The following is a 19,356-nucleotide window of genomic DNA, read 5'->3' on the forward strand; positions in this document are numbered from 1 at the left end:
TAGGGTTTGGAGGGTTTCGGGGTGGCTGTAGGAGGTGGACTTTACTCTCATCATGGTGGTTGGGGGCTGGCTCGACTATGTATGGTGGTGAAAAGGGCTGTTTGGAGGGAAACTGAGAGAGAAGAGGGGACAGAGAGGGGTGGTCATGGAAGGCTCGTGGTGGCTCAGGAGGAGCATGGCAGTGTTGGGAGAGTTGGTGGCCGTGGGTTGCCAAACTGAGCAAAGGAGAGAGGGAGAGCCTTGGGTTGCTGGGCACGGCGTTGGAGAAGGCTCATAGTGGCGGTTCATGGTGGCTTTGCTGGAGAGGCACGGTGGTGTTGGCACCCAAAAGGGGTTGAACCCGAGAGAGAGAGAGAGAGAGAGAGAGAGAGAGAGAGAGAGAGAAAGGAGGCCTTGGGCTGAGCTAGGTGGGGCAAAAGGCACCGGCGAAGGGGCTGGTGGCATCGCGACATGGTGGGGTGGCACATGGTGACAAATCTAGGTGGAGACAGTGGGAAACTCGTGAGAGGAGAAGGAAAGACTCATGGAGGAAGAGAGAGATCGGCGAGGAGGAGGAATGGCCTGTGATGACCTGGTGGTGGTGCGGCAATAGCAGCTGGCAGCGTTGGGAGGAGCCGAGGAGAAGGGAGAGAGGGGCGTGTGGTTGCTGAAGGGAGGGATGAGAGAGAGGGAAAGGAAAAGTGAGGGGGAAAAGGGAGGGAGCTGGGGCTTTAATCTAGGCCATTCATCTGGGGGTCCTAAATCTAATCTGATCCAACGGTGGAAATTTAAACACTGAAAATAAACTAACTAAATAATAGAAATTAAAATAGAAATACAATAAGACTAATTTAAAACCCAACTTAAATTCTAAAAATATAATCTTTCATCATAAAATAAAATGATGAAGTTTGCTAAACATTTTTAAGAGAAATAATTTCATCTAAACAAATAGAGTTTTTAACATAAAATGAAATAATGAATACTAAATAATACTCTTAAAGAACTAAAATCATTTAAATAAAATGATTTGCTAAAGCTATATTATTTTCGGGACTTCACAATATAAAAAGGCTTATTTGAAAATCAAGATTGGTTCAATAACACTAAAATTATCCCATTTAAAATAACTTCGGACATTTAAAATATTTTGAAGGCTTTAAAGTACTGGGCTCCATTTAAAAATCATCTGCAATATTTAAAACATAGCTTCGGGATTTAGAACACAAAGACAAGACTCGTGACCAACCGAGAGAAAAAGGAGCAGGTGGTCACATTAGTGCCAAGTGTTTTACACTATTTATCAAGTGTGACTAAGATCTTACCAAGTGTCTACTAAAATTTTGTTAACATATACAATTTCAGAACAAACAATAAACATGGCACGATACTCAGCCTCAGTAGATAATTTAGAAACACGATCTTCTTTCTTACATCTCTAAGAAATTAAGGCATCACCCAAAAACATACACCAACCCATAGTAGATTGATGCGTATTCGGACACCCAACTCAATCAGCATCACTGTAGGCAATAAGTTGAATAGATGAGCCTGTAGGAAAGAATAATCCACTAGTAGGCGACCCCCGAAGATAGCAGATAATGCTGCAAATTGCAGCAAGATGAAGGTGCTGAGGAGAAGATATAAACTGGTTGACCTGATGAGCATCATAGGAGATGTCCGGTCGAGTAGTGGTCAAGTATATAAGACTCCCAACCAAGCGCCGATAGAGAGTAGGATCATCCAGAAGATCCCCTTCATCTTTTCTATATTTGACATTTACCTCCGTAGGTGTATCAATAGAAAAAGTGTCCTCCAAACCAGCCAAGGTGATAAGATCTTGAATATACTTATGCTGGTTCAAGAAAATACCATTGGCCCGATGATGAACCTCCAGTCCCAAGAAGTATGTGAGCTGGCCAAGATCTTTCACATGGAAAGTTGCATGTAACATCTTTTGAAACTTATTAATCAAACCACAGTCAGTGCTAGTAATGATAATATCATCCATATAAACCAAGAGAATAACTATACCTGCATCAGACGTGTGGAATAAAGAGAGGAATCATACTGATTTTGTGTAAGGCTGAAGGTAAGAAGTGTATTATGAAATTTCTCAAACTAGGCCCGGGGAGCCTGCTTGAGCCTGTACAGAGAACGCCTCAGCTTACAAACATCACGAGGAGAAGAAGTAGTCATACCAGATGGAAGCTTCATGTATATCTCTTCTTGGAGATCACCATGAAGAAATGCATTCTTCACATTCATCTGATGTAGTTGCCATGACTATGAAGCGGCAATTGCTAAGATGGTTCGAACCGTGGTCATTTTGGCAAAATGAGCAAATATCTCTTCACAGTCAATTCCATATTCCTGTTTGTTACCCAAAGCTACAATGTGAGCTTTGTATCAATCCAAAGACCCATCAGAATGAAGCTTTATAGAGAAAACCTATTTACTTCCAATGGGCTTGACTGTAGGAGGACAAGAAACAATATCCCAAGTATGATTATCCTCAAGTGCTTAAAGTTTTGCTTGCATTGCAGTTTGCCAACACTCATGTTCCATAGCCTATTTGAAGGAAGATGAGATGGACATGGAGGATAAAGTAGTTACGAGAGAGATAGGGATGAGAAACCGTACCAATTAGGGGGTCAAGAAGGACGAGTAAACAGGCGAAGTGTGGTGGAAACAGGAGCAGGATCAGGTGCCGGGTCGAGATCTGGAGGGGGCATAGATGAAGTGGAATCAGACTCGTGACGACAACATCGTTCATACATAAAACCAGGTTTAAATCTTTCCACAATCATTGGAGAATCAAAGAAGCTACGCATAAGCGATAAAGATGAAGATGACAACTCAACATGAGATGGAAAGAAATATTGATTTTCAAAGAAAACCACATTCCTAGAAATTCGTATACAACGAGCATGAGGATTATAACAAACATAACGTTTTTGAGGTATAGCATAACCAAGAAAAGCACACTTAACAGATTGAACAGTAAGTTTATATTGTTTATGAGCAGGAAGATGCACTAAACAAACACAACCAAATGCCCGAAGATCATAATATGAAGGAGAATGGCCAAACAACTTAAAAAGGAGAAACATGATGTAACGTAGGAGAGGGTAAGCTATTGATCAAATGAACCGAAGTAGAAAGCGCTTCACACCAAAAACAAGGAGGAACATATGATTCAAGTAAAAAGGGTTCTTACCACATTAAGAAGGTGACGATTTTTCCTCTCAACAACACTATTTTGTTGCGGTGTCGAAGGAAAAGAGCACTGAGAGATAATCCATTTTCTTTGAAGAAAGTCCTGAAACTCATTAGACATGTATTCTCCGCCAGAATCAAAGCGCAAGACTTTGATGCTGGTAGAGAATTGAGTCTCAAGAAGTGCAAGAAAGAGCTTAAATACTGAAAACACTTCAACCTTAGCCCGTAGGAAGTATACCCAAGTAAAGCGACTAAAGTCATTAATAAAAATAACAAAGTACTTATAATGCGCATGAGAAACAATAGGTGCAATTCTCCAAAAATCACTATGAATAATATCGAAACATTGTGAGGCACGAGATGCATGATGAGGAAAAGGTAGAACTTTACTTTTGCCAAGTTTGTAAGATGTACAATCAAAAGAAAGATCAAGAGAAGAACAAGCTTTATTTCCTAATAAACCGGAATTAAACAAAGTACGAAGTACATTAGAGTTTGGGTGGCCTAGACGTCTATGCTACATCTTATTTTCAGAACCAACAACATTACATGCAAATGAAAGTAAAGGAAAACTAGGGATAATGGTGGAAGGAGAAACGTGGAGAGGAAAGAGTTGTCCCACTTTAGGCCCCTCAGCGATCATCTTCCCTGACGTTTGATCCTACTCAACACAACCAGAATGAGAGAAATGAACATTATAATTATTATCAACCAATTGACCAACAGAAATAAGATTGTGGAGAGGTCAGGAGACACAAAACATCATTTAAGGAAGATGAAAGATCACCAACCGCACTGATAGGTAGAGAACTGCTATTAGTGGTGTTAATTTTCAGACTTCCATCATAATTTCTGACATTGAAAAGAGGAACAACAGTATTGGCATATGGTTAGAGGTTTCGGAGTCTAAATACCATGGCTTAGAAGAAACCTTATGATTACTTGAGAGCCCAAAAGCATAAATGATCATCTATTGTACCATTTCAGGTGTGAGTGTGTTCGGATTTGCTAAGGCTATAGGAGCAGGAATAGGAACAACCGGCCAGACAGCAGACAATGCAGTAGAACTAGAGGCACCAACGGAGGCAAGATAAGCAGTACCCTGCTTCCTTTCAGGTCGAATGGGACAAGCAGAAATGATATGACCTTGTTTCTTGCAGTAGTTACAGAACTTTTTGGGGCAATCCTGAGCCATATGACCAAAAGTTTTACAACTAAAGTACTGGACAACACGCATGTCTCTACCCTTATTCCTCCCTTGTGTTGCATAAGCCACAGTAATGGGTGCACTAACAGTAGCCCGATGTTCCATGGCAGCCTAAGTTACTATATGCTGCTCCTCATGTAGAAGTTCACTCAAACAAGCATCCAGAGATGGTACAGGATGATGATTCATCAGATTAGAATGTGCAATTTCAAAGTTCGAACGAAGCTTCATCAAGAATTTCTCTTGCTTGTTTCATGCATTGCTCAAATAGTAGAGAGAACTGTAGTGGGAACATTAGCATAAACAATGTCAGAATAGTCAGTCCAAAGATTTTGAAAACTAGAAAAATATTCCTCAATGGAGAGACTTCCCTGTGTGAAATTAACCAACTCATACTCCAATTGAAACCTCCTAGTCGCATTGTCTTGATTGTAGACCTTGTTTAGGTACTTCCACATGTCTGCGACAGTTTTATAAGGCCTCAGATTAAGAACAAGGTGAGGCTCAACCGAGTTAAGGATCCAGGTCATAACCTGAGCATCCTTGATTTCCCACTTAGACAAAGCCGCTACATCTGTAAGGGCAGGATCAGTCCCATCAACAGGACCCCACGATTCTTTTCCTTTGACAAATAATTGAAATTGAAACTCCCAAGCAGAGTAGTTCTTTCTAGTAAAACGAAGATGAAAGGAATCAAACTTATCTGATGACATGATGCAACCATAAGAACGTTTACCAGAGAGTTGTTGCAGTGACGAGATGAAGGAATTGAAAAAAAATTAATCTAGTTGCTACAACCATGTGTCCTACATTCGGAGAGAACACCCAGGCCAAAAGCAATAATTTGAAAGGCATCGATAATGAGAAAAAAAAAAACCCAGTTGCTGCAAATACCAAAGAACTCCAAAAAAAAAAAAAAAAAAAAGGGACTGCGCCAAAAACCAAGAAGCACTCAGACGGTGCTGATAGTCACCAGTAACAACACTGAAATACCAGAGCAGAACCAGAAAAGATGAGAAGATGCCAAAATCAAGAACATAAAGTGCCGAAATCCACAATCTCAGCAACAGAAAGTGCTGGCGCAGCAACCCAAAGCACCGAAATGAAGAACAAGCAATTTCATAAAACAGACCCCCAAGAATCAAAAGACAAACCCCCGAGAACAACCAGAAGAAGTCGAGAAATCCCACTCGAGGGTGCTGCTACAGTCACAATGGCACATAAGTGCTGAGAATACCCAGTCGCAGAACACAATGCCGAGAAGATGAGGAATTCACGTCGAACTCACCAAAAAACAATTCACACAGTGATTTAACAATCAACTAAATTTGGTACTACATGGCACTATCTCGAATAATACTATTCCCCTCAAAATGCTAGACAATGTGTGAGGATATTGAGAATCGGCACTTCGAGGACTGGACAAGGCTGACTAGTCCACAGAAAGACAATGAAGAACTGATAATTATGGTTATCCGCCTTCTGGATGTATTTTGGACAGTATAGCCAAGTTACGTGAGCAGCTCAACAATTTAGTAGAATAGTTTTATTTTCAGAAATTATTTCTGGGGAGCTATCTCCAATAATTTTGTGGTTATAGACCTATTAGATAAGTATTGTAAACTTTTGAGTATCAATTACCATGGGAATTTTATAAAATATATTTATGTTTTGGGATATATATTACTTCTGGTACATAGTATTGTTCAAAGAAAAAAATTATTTATTGCGAATATAACATACGATTAGATAGATATTAGTTATATTGCATCTTTAACGGCCATGAATGAAGATATTTTCACGCTTAAAGTTCTGTCAAATCCTAAATAAAATTTTAGGACGTCACATGGGGTCCTTGAATGGATTTATGGTTATTGTAAAGAGCCTGAGGCTTTCGCTGTTAAATCTGATTTAATTATAATTTTTTGAATAGTTTTTTAATTTTGGAGTTGTTAAAAAATTATGTTGATTATTGTGCTTAGATAACGATGATAATGATTTAATGAATTGAGAAGCTGATAGAGAACTTTTTTAAAATATAAAGGTGTTTGGTTTGATTTAAAAAAAAAATGAGAAATTTTAAAAATATTTGTGTAACTACCATGCGACCTTGTGCGGTTGTTTTGAGAATGGAAATGGTAAGATATAAATTTAGTTTTTACATATGAGATAAGATGAGTTAAGATGGAAGTTAAAAATTGAATAAAATATTATTAGAATATATTTTTTAATATTATTTTTATTTTTAAATTTAAAAAATATATTATTTATTTTATTTTATGTAAGAATTTAAAAAAATTATAATAATTATACGAAATGAGATAAATTAAAAAATTTTGTGATTCATTTTTTTAAATTTATCCAAAATTTGGAAGACGCAGGGAGAATGCACTCGAAGTATTAACAAGCCCAAGCTCCCCGCACAGTCGCACACGACATAGCGCAACAATGAGTACTGTGAAAGCTGTGGCTCTCATCTCCGGGGACAACAACATTAGAGGCTCTCTCCATTTTGTCCAGAACCCCTGCGGTCTCTCTCTATGTCCAATTCATGGGACAGTTGAATTTGTGTTTTAGTACTGATTTTTCTTGTATGTTACAGGCTCAACCCATGTGAAAGGGAGGATTACCGGACTCTCACCTGGGGTTCACGGCTTCCATATTCACGCTCTTGGCGATACAACCAATGGCTGCAACTCCACTGGCATCTTCTCTGGCACTCTCTGTGTTTCTGTCTATACGTTTTGTCTTGAATCTTCATCTTTCGTGCAATATTATGTTCTTTACGATTATGGGTATTGTTTAATTTGTGGGATGGATGCTATGTTTCAAATTTATTATTTTAGGTCCTCATTTCAACCCACTGAAGAAGTATCATGGATCTCCTATAGATAAAGAGCGTCACGCTGGTGATTTGGGTAACATTGTTGCAGGCCCAGATGGTATGTGCAGTTATGTGTGTGTAATTTGATACTATAGAGGTAATGAGATACCTTCTCATCTATACCATAATTTCAACTCTTCAGGAGTAGCTGAAATTTCCATCAAGGATGATCAGGTAATCAATTTAGGTTGTAATATCAGGTTCCAGACGTCAGTTCTATAGTTGTTACGTTTTCCTTTTTATTTCAATGTATTTTTCTCGTGCCAGTTAGTTTCTTCTGATTGGTACTTATGATTTCTTGTTAGTCCCAATGGATGGATTTTTGTTCTTGGAAACTGTCCTCGAGTTGTTTTACGTTTTATGTTTCCACGGTGTCATTGCGGGGTTTAATTCACCTGAATTTTTGTCTCATATCTTTAATTTTCCCTCTCTTGCCATAATCATCTGTAGATTCTGCTCAGTGGTCCTCATTCCATACTTGGGAGGGCGGTTGTTGTGCACGCTGATCCTGATGATCTTGGTAGAGGTAAGATTATTAAAGTCATTCAGACAATGTTTATGGGACATAGAGATATATACTTAGATGGTCGAAGTATCTGTTAGACACTGTCATTCGTAGAAGTTCAAGCTACAAGGAAGTAGGCCAACATTAAATATCAAGCTCACATTATGGCCCCCCTTCTGTGTGCAATCCCTCTGAATATTAGTATGTGGGCCTTGCATGGGAAGAACGGAAGAAGGCACTCACTGGGGGGTTTCCGGGATTCTAACTAAAGACCCTTTGGTTAAACCAAGCTCTGAGACCATGTTAGTTACCAAGTTCACATTACCTGTGTACACCCAGGTGGTTGAATTTGTGACTTCCATGATGAGGGTAGAACTCCTTGCATGATCTTGTACTCAAATTTTCAAATCCATAGATCCAAGTCATTTCGTAATTTTTCTTCTCTAAAAAACAATATCAGAATTTTTTGCCTTGTGCCTCGCGGGGGGGGGGGTGGGGGGAAGTTTAATTTGCCCCTTCTAATTCTGTTTACTCAACCTTACAAGCTTTTGTCTCCCACACAAAAGAAATTGGCTAATTTTACCTTACTAATTGGTGTTTGATTGGTCAAATCAATTTAAATCTTTGTATTGAGGATGATTATGATTACAAAACCTTCTTCTTCTTCTTCTTTTTTTTTTTTTTTAGGTAATTATACAAAAATCTAACTTTTGTTTTTTCTTTTCACCTAAAGTGTATATTGAACTCCAATTTCTCATGGAATTTCATCATCTTGACTCAATAGAGGAAGAAGCATATTGAGCTTTGACACTTTGTTAAAGAAATGGAAGCTTTGGGGCATTTATGTGGGCTAGAAAAGCCCAGTTCTTTTTACGTTTAATTTCTAAGCTCTTACACATATGGCATAACTATAAAGGGAAAGCTCTACCGTAATTGCACTACCCCAAAAAGACTAGTTAATATAAGCATCTCTATAGTCACTTGTAAAAGTCTATTTCACTTTGCATATAGTCAATTTTGGATACTTAACCCACTTTATATGTGTTATTCCTTTTCCCAGTGTGAACCAACATACTTTCAATATTAAATTCTTAATGTCTTTGTTAGGGTCATATCGTACAGCTTATATTACATGGTTTGTCTTACTAGGTGGCTCTAATAACATATGTAACGAGCTAAGGAAAGCGCTAGCCACATCTGTCCTGTAACCCCAAAAAGTTGGTCTATGTTTTGAAACGTTCCTAGAATGACCAATAAAATCTAATTTCACCTGGTATAAAACCCAGTTTTATCTAGTAAGTAGCCAATATGAGATCTAACACTTGCAACTACCTTTATAACTTTTTTTTATTTGTAAGAAATTTGATTGATGAGAATAAAAGACTAGGCAAAGCCTTAGTACATAGGATGTATACAAGAGTATGCACCTACCTAGAGCTAAGAACAAATAGATACAAGGAATTCCCAAATATTAAGCCCATTGAAATCTATAGCTATTATCCAAAGAAATAACATATTTAAGGAAAAAAAAAAAGGACCTGATTTCCTCCATTGAACGCTCTTTATATTTGAAGTTTCTGTCATTTCTTTCCCTCCAGATACTCCACATAGGGCAAATGGGGACCATATTCCAAATAACTGCAATTTGCAGAACACCATATAGTCTTCTCTAGTTGGCAAGCTGATCAACCACCTTCCCTGGCATCACCCATGCTAGCCCTATTATGTTGAATAGGTTCCTCAAAACAAGGTAGTAAATGGTCAACTGTTTCACCACTTTTCTTGCACATATAGCACCATTCTACAACAACAATTTGGTATTTATGTAGGTTGCCCATGGTCAAGATTTTCCCCAAGGAAGTTTTCCATACAAAGAAGGCAATCTTCAACCAAGGAAGGCAATCTTCAACGGTGCCTTACTACTCCAAATGTTCCTCCAAGGGAAAAAGATGCTTTCTTGAAAGGTGGTCCTATTATGGTAAGAGCTTACAGAAAATTTCCCTTTCTGAGAAGGAGTCCACAGCATCTGATCTGCCTCTTGGCTTCATCGCTCTGTGGAATACAACATGTTGAAAAACTCTGAAAAAGTGCTCACTTCCCAATCATGGGCTGCTTTGAGGAAGGAGACATTCCATTGAAGAGTATTGCCTAAGATCTCCAATAATTCCCCCACCGATGCCTCTTGTCCATGTGCAATCCTATAAACCATAGGGAAGGAGTCTTTCAGAGCTCTATCTCTGCAACAAATGCCAGAATCTAATCTTGGAGCCATCCCCCACCACAAATCTCGTATGCCACGAAAATGTTCCCAACCACTTCTAATGTTTTTCCACAGCCCCACTACATAAGCTCCTTACCCCTCCATAGAGCACCATCCTCCGCAAGCACTACCGTATTTAGAGTCAATCACCACCTTCCACAATGCTTCTTTCTCATGTTGATAATGCCATAACCATTTCCCCTAGAGTTTCTAATTGAATGCACTCAAATTTTTTGAACCTCCAAACCTCCACTGAAAATTGGAGTGCACACCTTTTCTCAATTAGTTAGGTGAACTTTAAAGTCTTCACCTAGTCCACTCTAAGGGAAATCACATTGAAGCTTCTCAATGCGATTCGCCACCCCAACCAGAGGAGGAAACAAGGAAAGGAAATAAGTGGGTAAATTTGAAAGGGCATTCTTAATTAATGTGGTGCGACCACCATTTGATAAGTATAGTCTCTTCCGTCTTGCCAATCTATGCTCAACCTTCTCAAGCACATCATCCCAAATTGCCTTAGCTTTGAAAGGATCACCCAGGAGTAGACCAAGGTACTTCATGGTTAGAGAACATACATTGCATCCCAAAGCACTAGACAAACTCCGCGCATTGTTGACATTACCCACTGGGACCAATTCTTAGATTCCAGAAACTGCTTCAAAGTACAGGAGTGCCCCTAATGACTAGGTTTGATTTTGATCTGCATCACAAAATATTATTGTGTCATCCTCAAATAACAAATGAAAAATGTTAAGAATTCCCCTATGAGTATCCCTCACCAAAAAGCCCGTCATAAATGCACCCCCCAAACACAGCAGACAACATTTTTTTTTGGCAGCGAACAACATTCTACTCAAAGCTTCCCTGACCATGAAAAATAGTAAGGAGATAGTGGGTCACCTTGTCTCAATCCATGGGAACTATTAAAGAAGCCAATTGGAGTGCCCTTCACGATGATTTAACATACATAATGCTTTTTATACTTTTAATATATGTAAAACAAGGCAATCAAAATCATTATTTTCAACCCAGCTTGACTGTTTATTTCTTAATAGTGACTGAAAGAAAAAATAAAATGAAAAATATTCAAATTCTGAATCTTTAACTATGCTGACAATATTTCTAGATTAGTCAATGCTTAATCAATTCTAGGAAGATCAGGCCCACAGTTTAGGGATTCCTGTAGCACTTAGAACTTTTGATTTGAATCACACATGAAATTCAGTGTATTTGAAATTTAATTACCAAAGCCAGTGACCCCTATGTATTAATTGTAAAATTGATCCCAATATAGGTAATTAAGTAGTGATATTTTGCCGTAAACTCAGAAATGTGCGAAAATATTTATGATGGTTTTTCGTATTTCTGATAGTTTTTGATGGCGTTGCAAGCCTGCCAAGTCCCACATAGAGTGCTGCAAAGTCAGATCTCTAAGTGATAACATTGAGCTCTAAGTTCGACTAGTACTTCTACATTATAGTGCAGATGAATTGCACCCATTTCCTGTTAGGGATAGGATGTTGCATATACTTTTTTTAAGACTCCTTAAAATTTAGGGGATGTTTGAAAACAATTTCCATCTTATCCCATCTCATTTCATTTCATCTTATCTCATCTCGTCTTATTTCCTTCCCAAACATTATTCAAACACAATCACTTTCAAACTTATCATTACAACTTTTCAAACTAATCATTACAACTTTTCCAAACTTTCAAACAAAAATAATTCAACTTTTTCAAATTCTAAAATAAAGGTAATATTAAAAAACTATATTCTAACAATATTTTAACTTTATAATATTTTTTATTCAACTTTTTCTCTCTTTTTTCCTAAAATCCAATAAATACTTAACTCAAACTATCTCACTACTATACACAAACCATCTTATTACTATTCACAAAATTCTCATCTTATCTCATTCCCCAAGCATCTCCTTAAACTGTCGTGAGGATGAACCCATTTAAAAATTGAGCTCTAGGGTTTAAAAATAATAGCTCAATTCCTTCAGTCTACATCTTAGGTCACCCATTGGCCCATTTAAAGACGCTTAAAATCCATACGTGGTAGCCCACCCATTGGGCCCTAACCCAATCCCTTTAGTCCACATGTTAGGGCCAGCCACCTCATTAATAATAGCCCACATAATTTTTTTTTAACTTCTTCCCATAATAATATGATTAGAGTTTTGTGATGATTTCCTCATAAATTTACAAAGTTTTGAAAAGTTCTCTCAATATACCATTCACAAAAACCCTTAGGGGTTGGCTTAAGTGGTAAGGGCCTTGGTCTTGCTGGATGCTCCTTCTAGGTCTAAGGTTTGAACCCTTGAGCACAAACAATTTCTACGGGCTATTGGACTAGGGGAATTTCCCTTGAATTACTCAAGGTGTACTTGTAGGAAACTCATTGCCGAGAGTGTGTACCTCTAGGATTAGTATATCTGGTGCCAATAAAAAAAGGTGATTTCTATGTCCCAATTTCATTATTCTTTATAAAAAATCGTGAAAATATGAAAATGCCCCAACCTTTGGGCATTTTAAGTGTTGATCATAACTCCCAAATGTTCATCTATTCAATACTCTCCGAGTGCAAAAGTAGCAGCAGACATTTTAGTTCCCTAATTTCATAATCTCGACCTTGAGACCTTCGTTTGAACTTCAATACCCTATTTATGAAGGACTTTCCAAAAATAGAAACCATGTTTGTTCAAATTTGACCGTGTTTGATGTGTTGGAACCCAAGGAGATTCTTTGTACTTTCATGTGTCATAGTAGGAGAAAAGAAGTGAACCCTTTTTGCTGAGGATTTTTCATTGAATATCCTTTTACATTCAACTGGTTAGACCAGAAGCTTAACTTAGACCAACAGTGCCAGTTTTTTGTATGCCATCATATTCTACTTTAGAAGCATTTACATCCTTAACATCACATGCAAGTATGGATTGTCTGGTACACCTGCCTTAAGGAATCATGCCTCTGGAAGGTCATGCAAGCAAGAAATATGAAGAGAACTTTAAATGCAATAACTAATTACAAAAAGTCTTTACTCAAAAAACAATTACAAAAACTCTGCCTCTTCACCAAGATTCTCTAGAAATTACATAACAGAATTTTGTGCAGGTGATAAATTTACATGGGAAAAATATGAGCAACTCCTGTGAGCCAGAAATGCCTAGAATGGGACTTAGGATTTGGATCTCTATTTTGAGGTAGGAATTAAGGATAGTTTCTGGTATTGCGTGAAGAAACCTTTATGGGTCTTTCCTATATATGCATGAAGTAAAGGGATGATGTTATTTTGAAGATGCCTAGACGTTTTTGGTGGCCTGGACCTCTGGTGTAGAAAGCTTTTATCTGCAAGATTGTTTTTGGAAGCATGCTCAAAGTGGGCATTGTTTCTCGTTGGTAAATGCAAGAATTATGAGATATATGCTCGCACATGGCCATCCAGGATTACTAAAATATTTCTAAGTTCCTTGTTTGGTTTTATCCTTAACACAGCCGTAACTGTATTTATGTTTACATGTATATCATCACATTCCTCTTGGAAATTGAGCTAATTATACAGGCTAATGCAACAGGTGGACATGAACTGAGCAAGACTACCGGGAATGCAGGTGCAAGAGTTGGATGTGGTAATTTCTGTTCTTTAGCTTTGTGCATTTGCTGGCAATTTCTAACTGGTCAGCAAAACTAGCCTTCTTGGTTGGGTAAGGTAGGGAATGCAGTCGTGAAACCTTCCGGCGGCAGTTCCTATTGAACCTTTTCGATTTAACTCTTTTTCCATCCCTCATACATACAGAGCCTGACATTTTTTTAATCAAATTTTGGTCAGGTATCATTGGACTTCAATCGTCAGTTTAGGCTGCATTGCTTGTAAGAGAAACCATGATGCAATGTGTAGTTTATACTATTACCCAATAACCACGTAGAAAATTTCTGTAATGTCCTTGGAAAACACTTGGAATTTACATGATAAAAATTGGAAGTAGTTCTCATCAATGACAATGGGGTAAGGTTATTAATCATCATGACGGTGGCATAACAGCAAGCTCAGAAAAATTGTTGGTAATAAATGACAGTGGCATACAAAACAGCCGGATGCCACCAGACGTCCCAGTTATGCTTGTCAAAAGTTACTGCCATCGTGCACCAGTCCATTATTTTTTAAACTCTGTGAACTGTTGCTTTGGTTTTCAACTTAGAATTAGGTACATTTGGTTTGCGGAATAGGTACATCTATTCTTAAGGGAATGAGAATATCTTTAATTGATATTATCTTCTCTTTTTTTCCTTGGTTTGGTAACAACATATTATGTTTTGGTGAGAATTTCATCAAAATATTCCAGTTAAATTCTTTTTTCTAAGAAAGCCTCCCAACTTATATTTTAAAACCTAAAAAATTAGATGTATAAAAAACTATATAAAAAAAAAAATGGTGGCTAGGAGGTAGCTGGATCATCCGTGTAATACTATTTTCGTGTGGTCCATCTAGCTTGGAAAGTGCGGGTGGCCCAGGCAAACTGTTGTGGCCATAGTGGGGTGGCTTGGCCTCATCTTAATGGCCATAGTGTGGCTGGCCACCCTTGGAATGCCGCTCCCTAAGTCGCGGGGTTGGTCCAACCATCCGGAGTGGTCTAGCCACTCTGTTGACAATAGTTAGGGTTGATGTTATGTGCACGGGAAGGGAGGTGATAGTGAGTTCAAAACGGTGCGTGTAGGTTAATGAAGTGAGTCGTTTTATATACAAAGTGAGAATGGGCATTTTGTATTAGCAAAACGGGCGTTTAGGATTGTGTTGTGAATAAATAGAACGGAGCATTTTGTATAATTCGAACGTTAGTTGTGATATGGTGCGTTTTGTATAAGCAGAATATAATAGTGGAAGAAAGAAGAAAATGATATCGAAAAACTTGTAGAAGAATTACAGTAGAGGAAGATTTTGCCTAGAATAAGATCCAGAGTTTTTCGTACAAGATTTCCGTTCTTGGATTTCTTGTTTTTAGTTCTTATTTATTTCTCTTTTTTGTTCTTGAAGGAAGAAGGTCCCTAACAGTTGAGCATCGATTTTGTCCCAGTCGGTATCTAGGAATTCCAACTTTGACTACAAATTAATTGGAGTTTGAGTCCAAACTCCGACTAACCAAAGATTTGATACGGCTTCAACTTTGTTAAAAAGGATCGAAGTTGGTGTAGAGTCAGATTTTGTGTTTAGTTGAAAAATACTATAGAAACAAATGGATCCCACAAACTCACACCAATTAATTTTTTATTTTTATTTTTATTTTTTATTTATTTATTTATTTTTCTGACCAACGGAAGCGAGGAAGATGACTGAGTTGCAGTGAAGGGTGATGTCGGCGAGTGGCGAAGAAGGTGAGGGGTGCGGCAGCAATGTTGGCAAGGGGTGAGGATGGTTCGACGACGATGTTGGTGAGAGGCTGCGACGATAATGTCAGTGAGGGGTTGGGAAAGGGGGAGGAGGGGAGAGGCACGAGGAGAGGGGGGAAAAAGAGAGAGAAAAAAGTGGCACATTAGCAGTGTATCACATTAGTGTGTGAGATTCCTTTGTGGGATCTCTCTGTATCTCTAGTAGCTCTCATTCTAATTTGATCACTTTCGCTCTTCAAACCGAGAAGTTGGCCCGATACCCATTCATATCATGCGTGTATGAATAGAAACAGATCTAAGTTTCACAAACACATGCATCCTCCAAATAGCAAGGGTAGTGATGAGAGAGAGAAAAATACCCAAAAGGGGAGACGTCGGGGACACCTGGATGAGAATGAGCTGATAGTAAGGGATAGTGGTGGTTGGTGACTGTAAGTTGAGAATGACTTGACCGAGCCAAAAGAAAGGAGCTACGAATGCATAGAGCGATAGGGGGAGATGAGAGAGAGAGATTGGAGAGCCAAGTTTGAGGTCGTGACTAGGGGTGATAAACGGTCCGGTCGGACCGACCGTTTCGGTTCGGACTGGACCGGACCGAGACTTAGACCGGTCCGGTCAAGTCCACATTTTAGAGGACCGAAACTTTTCGGTCCGGTCCATGGTCCAAGGTTTTTTTGGACCGGACCGGACCGAATGAAAAAAAAAAATATATTTTATATATAATAATTGTACAATTAACGATATAAAATTTTAAATATATTATTAATACTTGTTAATATTCTATAAATTAACAATATTATATATATATATTCATCTAACATATCACTATTAACAATATAAAATTTTAAATATATTATTAACATTTGTTAATATTCTATGAATTAACTAATATATAATATCAATTGGTTAATTATATAGTAATTATATAAATTAATAAAATAATTTTCATCAAATTTATTATCATTGACTATATAAAATATTTTTTATTGAGTTTGTTATATAATCCATATTAATAAGTCACTTAATTTAATTTAGTATTTTAAATAAATTTTTTTATTAATTATTTAAAAAAATAAAAAAAATTAAGCCGGATCGGACCGATAGCTCCCTTTGGGTGTTCGGTCCTGTCCGGTCCGGAAAAATGATGAACATTTGGTCCATCTCCAGACCGGACCGGACCGGACCATTTGTAGCCCTAGTCGTGACTCGTGGGGAGCTTAAAGTTAGAACTTGAGTTACGATGCTTTATTGGGTTTTGGAAAAAGAGAGAAAAAGTTGAATAAAAATATTATAAAATTAAAAAATTGTTTAAATATAATTTTTAAAATTATTTTTATTTTGAAATCTGAAAAGCTGTCTAGTTTTTATTTATTTATTTATTTTATATATATATATTTTGTTTGGAAATTTGAAAAAGTTGTAATGATTAGGTAATGATTAGATGAAAAAGTTAAAAATTTAAAATTAAAAAATATTTTGTGTTTGAATGATATTTGGAAAAAAAATTATGAGAAATTTTGAGAATAGATGAGATGGTCTCAAGTCATCTCACTTCCCAAACATGGCCTATTTCATTGTTACTAGTGATTATTAACAATTACTAATTCTCTAGTGTCTAATTATATGTTATTATACTATAATAGTATTACATGTTATTATACTAGACTATTACCCCATTTTTCTAATTACATATTATTATACTAGACTATTACATATGACTCACTATTAGCTAGCCAAGTATATTATTTCTATATTTGACTATGAATGATAGTAATGTTACGATGTTTACATATACTAGACTAGTAGTTTAATCATATTATAGTATAATTATATTATTCTATAATAATTAGCACATACTAGTATAGTATTGAATTTAGTTATATAATATCTAGACTTTTTATAGTATTGAATTTATATGACTTTTTATCTAGAATTTTTCATGTGAAAGCTGTTTCTAGAGCTCTGCTAGGGTTTCTTTTCTTTTTCTCATACGGTCTCGTTTTATGTAGGGCTGCATGCAATCGCGGCTGGGAGACGTTCTTTTGCAGAACTCGCTGTGGCTGTGCCCCAGCCTCTCCCCGAGGTTGCTGTCCCCCCTTGTTTGCCTAAGAGTTCAGATGGTGTTTTATATTTTCAGTTTTCGAAAGAGGAGATCTCCTATTCGGCTGAGCCTTTCAAATACTCTATAGTCCTAAAGTTTCTTAGGATCCGTCCCTCTCTGGATGCCATTAGAGCTTTCATACGCTGTCGTTGGGGTTTGGAAGGTACCCCAATGGTCTCTGCTATGCAGCGTCCTCGCAACGTCTTTGTCCGTTTTTTCGTCTGAGGATGATTTCCTGAAAGGTTTGTCTCGTGAAGCCTGCGATATAGATGGAGTTTTCTATCGTGCGTTCCACTGGAATCTTGACTTCAGTGAGGAAGAGGAACCCTCCATGGTTCCGGTTTGGATTGTGCTCCCAGGTTTGCCTCCTAACTTCTATCATGAGTTGTTTTTACGTATTTTCACTGCTCCTATTGGCAAGTTCATCAAAAGAGACAATCCTACCCGATGTGTAACTCGCACAGATGGAGCTCGTCTATGTGTGGAGATGGATGTGGCAGTTCAACCTATCCCCTTTTTCTGGATTGGAGTCCCTGGTATGCCCTCAAGCCGCAAACAAGAAATTATTTATGAAACTCTACTTGCTTTCTGTTGTAGATGCAAAGTGCAGGGACATAATTCCCGTACGTGCCGTGTTAGGAAGGCTGTGAATGGGGAGAAGACTTGGGTTTGGCAAAAACGTGTTACTAATGGAGAGGATCTGAAGGATAAGACCCCTGAGATTGAGGTGGTTCAGCAAGCTACGGTTCAGAATGAGTTTGGGAAGGAACTAGAGGCAGGGGGTCCGTCGAGTATACAACAGGATAAGAGTTTGGTGGTGTCTTCTGAGGTGGCTGGTCATACGAGTTCTGGGAAAATTCTTGATGAGTTCTAGTTGGTGCAGTCGTCCTCGTCTGAGTTGCAGATGGGTAATCAGCAATCTCCATCGTTGGTCAGACGTAGAGGGTGGTTGCTGAGTTGACTGGAGACCCTATTACGTTGGTCCCGTACAAGAGCAGTCTATTACTCTTGTACACCAAGTCCCTGAGATAGTTACTGAAACAGGGAATGTATGTCGTGAAGCAAGGGATTTTCCGGAAGCCGTAGAGGCACAAGTGCATGAGAGTCCAAAAAATATCAATGAATTGCTTTTTGAAGGGACCTTGGTTTTAGACCCGGAACCTGATCTTGGTTTGGATGTTTTGCCTCAGGAGAAGGATTATCACAAGGAGTCAGAGGGTGTTTTTGTTGCCAAAAGAACTTATTCAAAAAAACAGTTTGTGAAAGTCAGGAGTTCTACTCGGGTCCAAACCCGAACCACTAAATTTTCTCTATGATTGGCTCCATCTTTGTATGGAACATTAGAGGGAATCGTACCTTTAAAGGTCGGTTAAAGAAGTTGATTGGGTCTCTCAAGCCTGTTATTGTTGTTTTAATGGAACCTTTTACTAATTTTGATCAAGCTCACAGGTTGATGAGGTGTTTGAATTTTGAGAATGGCACGTCTAAGGAAGCTGTTGGTGGGAAAGTGTGGTTATTCTGGAATAATGCCGTTGTGGTTCATATTACTGGTATGACTTCTCAATTTATTTTGGCTCGTGTTGAAGCCGGTAATCAGGTTTTGTTATGTCATTTCATTTATGCTAAATGTTCTTGGAGTGATAGACAGGAGTTATGGGCTGATTTGTGCTTGAATCATGTTGGAGCCGAGCCTTGTTTATTTGCAGGTGATTTTAACATTATTCGTTCCGACTCGAAAAGGAGGGGAGGTCGGCCTAGGCTTCGGGCTGCTATGGATGATTTTAATAGTTGGATAGATCAGAGTGGT

General features: G+C 38.0%; 3 protein-coding genes across 4 annotated transcripts; 2 read left to right on the plus strand and 1 right to left on the minus strand.

Annotated features, from left to right (window-relative positions):
* Window positions 1–4,671: 4,671 nt before the first annotated feature.
* On the minus strand, window positions 4,672–5,121 carry LOC121267236. The gene has a single exon (XM_041171081.1). It carries the CDS (start codon window positions 5,119–5,121, stop codon window positions 4,672–4,674), a length of 450 nt encoding a protein of 149 aa, XP_041027015.1.
* A 1,634-nt stretch (window positions 5,122–6,755) lies between these two features.
* LOC121267003 (superoxide dismutase [Cu-Zn] 2) lies at window positions 6,756–14,229 on the plus strand. 2 transcript variants are annotated; one of them, XR_005940963.1, is made up of 8 exons: window positions 6,779–6,938; window positions 7,011–7,112; window positions 7,255–7,350; window positions 7,435–7,466; window positions 7,743–7,818; window positions 8,947–9,014; window positions 13,639–13,692; window positions 13,893–14,229. XR_005940963.1 is itself a non-coding variant. In XM_041170887.1 (7 exons), the coding sequence occupies exons 1-7, from the start codon at window positions 6,857–6,859 to the stop codon at window positions 13,919–13,921; spliced, it is 471 nt and encodes a 156-aa protein (XP_041026821.1). In that variant the 5' UTR covers window positions 6,756–6,856; the 3' UTR covers window positions 13,922–14,229. The 2 variants fall into 2 exon arrangements, 1 of the variants encoding a protein (XP_041026821.1); XM_041170887.1 differs by lacking the exon at window positions 8,947–9,014 and having other exon boundaries at window positions 6,756–6,938.
* A 3,441-nt stretch (window positions 14,230–17,670) lies between these two features.
* Window positions 17,671–18,423, plus strand: LOC121267237. The gene has a single exon (XM_041171082.1). It carries the CDS (start codon window positions 17,671–17,673, stop codon window positions 18,421–18,423), a length of 753 nt encoding a protein of 250 aa, XP_041027016.1.
* The last annotated feature ends 933 nt before the right edge of the window (window positions 18,424–19,356 follow it).

This window comes from Juglans microcarpa x Juglans regia, chromosome 5S (genome assembly GCF_004785595.1).
Source record: "Juglans microcarpa x Juglans regia isolate MS1-56 chromosome 5S, Jm3101_v1.0, whole genome shotgun sequence".
In the NCBI taxonomy this organism is placed as follows: Eukaryota; Viridiplantae; Streptophyta; class Magnoliopsida; order Fagales; family Juglandaceae; genus Juglans; species Juglans microcarpa x Juglans regia.